Source organism: Electrona antarctica (assembly GCF_951216825.1).
Source record: "Electrona antarctica genome assembly, contig: scaffold_64, whole genome shotgun sequence".
NCBI lineage: Eukaryota > Metazoa > Chordata > Actinopteri > Myctophiformes > Myctophidae > Electrona > Electrona antarctica.
Window position 1 is genome coordinate 509,190 of NW_027638477.1, and position 1,810 is coordinate 510,999.

The 1,810-nt window shown below is 58.4% G+C and overlaps 1 protein-coding gene across 1 annotated transcript in view; it reads left to right on the top strand.

The window, feature by feature from the left end:
- The window catches only part of LOC306918061 (uncharacterized protein), a gene marked incomplete at its 5' end in the record, with an annotated part of 15,651 nt that overhangs the window by 3,965 nt on the left and 9,876 nt on the right, over positions 1 to 1,810 (top strand). The window contains one exon of the mRNA XM_079530951.1: positions 1 to 48. This exon is cut by the window's left edge and continues 615 nt beyond it. Within this exon, the coding sequence (XP_079387077.1) occupies positions 1 to 48 (48 nt within the window). The remainder of the gene's footprint in view (positions 49 to 1,810) is intronic.

Genomic DNA, 1,810 nt, shown 5'->3' on the forward strand with positions numbered 1-1,810 from the left:
CCCGATCTGGCCAACGGCCACATGGGGGCGCACAACCCCAACATCCAGGTACGCTAACCCAACGGCCACATGGGGGCGCACAACCCCAACATCCAGGTACGCTAACCCAGGGGTGATCAGTGATCTGGCCAACGGCCACATGGGGGCGCACAACCCCAACATCCAGGTACGCTAACCCAGGGGTGATCTGGCCAACGGCCACATGGGGGCGCACAACCCCAACATCCAGGTACGCTAACCCAGGGGTGATCAGTGATCTGGCCAACGGCCACATGGGGGCGCACAACCCCAACATCCAGGTACGCTAACCCAGGGGTGATCTGGCCAACGGCCACATGGGGGCGCACAACCCCAACATCCAGGTACGCTAACCCAGGGGTGATCAGTGATCTGGCCAACGGCCACATGGGGGCGCACAACCCCAACATCCAGGTACGCTAACCCAGGGGTGATCAGTGATCTGGCCAACGGCCACATGGGGGCGCACAACCCCAACATCCAGGTACGCTAACCCAGGGGTGATCAGTGATCTGGCCAACGGCCACATGGGGGCGCACAACCCCAACATCCAGGTACGCTAACCCAGGGGTGATCAGTGATCTGGCCAACGGCCACATGGGGGCGCACAACCCCAACATCCAGGTACGCTAACCCAGGGGTGATCAGTGATCTGGCCAACGGCCACATGGGGGCGCACAAACCCCAACATCCAGGTACGCTAACCCAGGGGTGATCAGTGATCTGGCCAACGGCCACATGGGGGCGCACAACCCCAACATCCAGGTACGCTAACCCAGGGGTGATCAGTGGTTTGTCAGGGACCAAGAAGGTTTTTACGGCTCTAGCAGAGATTCTCAACCCGTTTCATTTCAAGGACCCCCAGTTTGACATGCATTAGTCTACGGACCCCCAGTTTGACCTGCATTAGTCTACGGACCCCCAGTTTGACATGCATTAGTCTACGGACCCCCAGTTTGACATGCATTAGTCTACGGACCCCCAGTTTGACATGCATTAGTCTACGGACCCCCAGTTTGACATGCATTAGTCTACGGACCCCCATTTAATGGCATTTCTATCTCTGGAACCCCAATTTATATTGTAAAATGTTAATTTAACTCAGAGTGTATAAATGGAACCAAACAGACCCGTTAGGGTCCATTTGTACACTCTCAGAGTTACAGACCCATAAGGGTCTATTTGGTTCCTAACTATCATTTAGCTGGGGACCCCCTGGAACTCCCTCAAGGACCCCCTGGGGGTCCCCGGACCCCACTTTGGGAACCACTGCTATAAACTTAGTTCGCTCTCGTCTCCCGTTGCATTTAGCCCCCCCGCTCCCTCCCCCCCCCCCCCCCCCCCCCCCCCCCTCTCTCTCTCTCTCCATCCTAACCTATCCTCTCTCGCTCTCTCCCAGCTGGTTTGAGTCAGGGGGGTGGGGTGGGGGTGGGGGTGGGGGGGGGTTTGGGTTCTCTTAAATTACCCGTAGCCAGACCTTGTACCGAGGAGAGGCACGCTCTGCATCCTAAAGCCATACGCACGCACGCACGCACGCACGCACGCACGCACGCACGCACGCACGCACGCACGCACGCACGCACGCTAAAAGGTCACAGTGTGACAGTGGTGTTGTCATTTTAGCGAGAGAGATTATTTTTCGGACACGTCCGCGGATTCTAAACGGTAACCCCCGTACCCCTCCCCTTCCTCCTGCGCCCGTAACCTCCCTCCCCCCTCTCCCCTCCCCTCCCCCGCCCCCGTCCGAGATTGCACTCGAGTGTCTGAGGGAGGGAAGGAGGGGGGGGGTTTT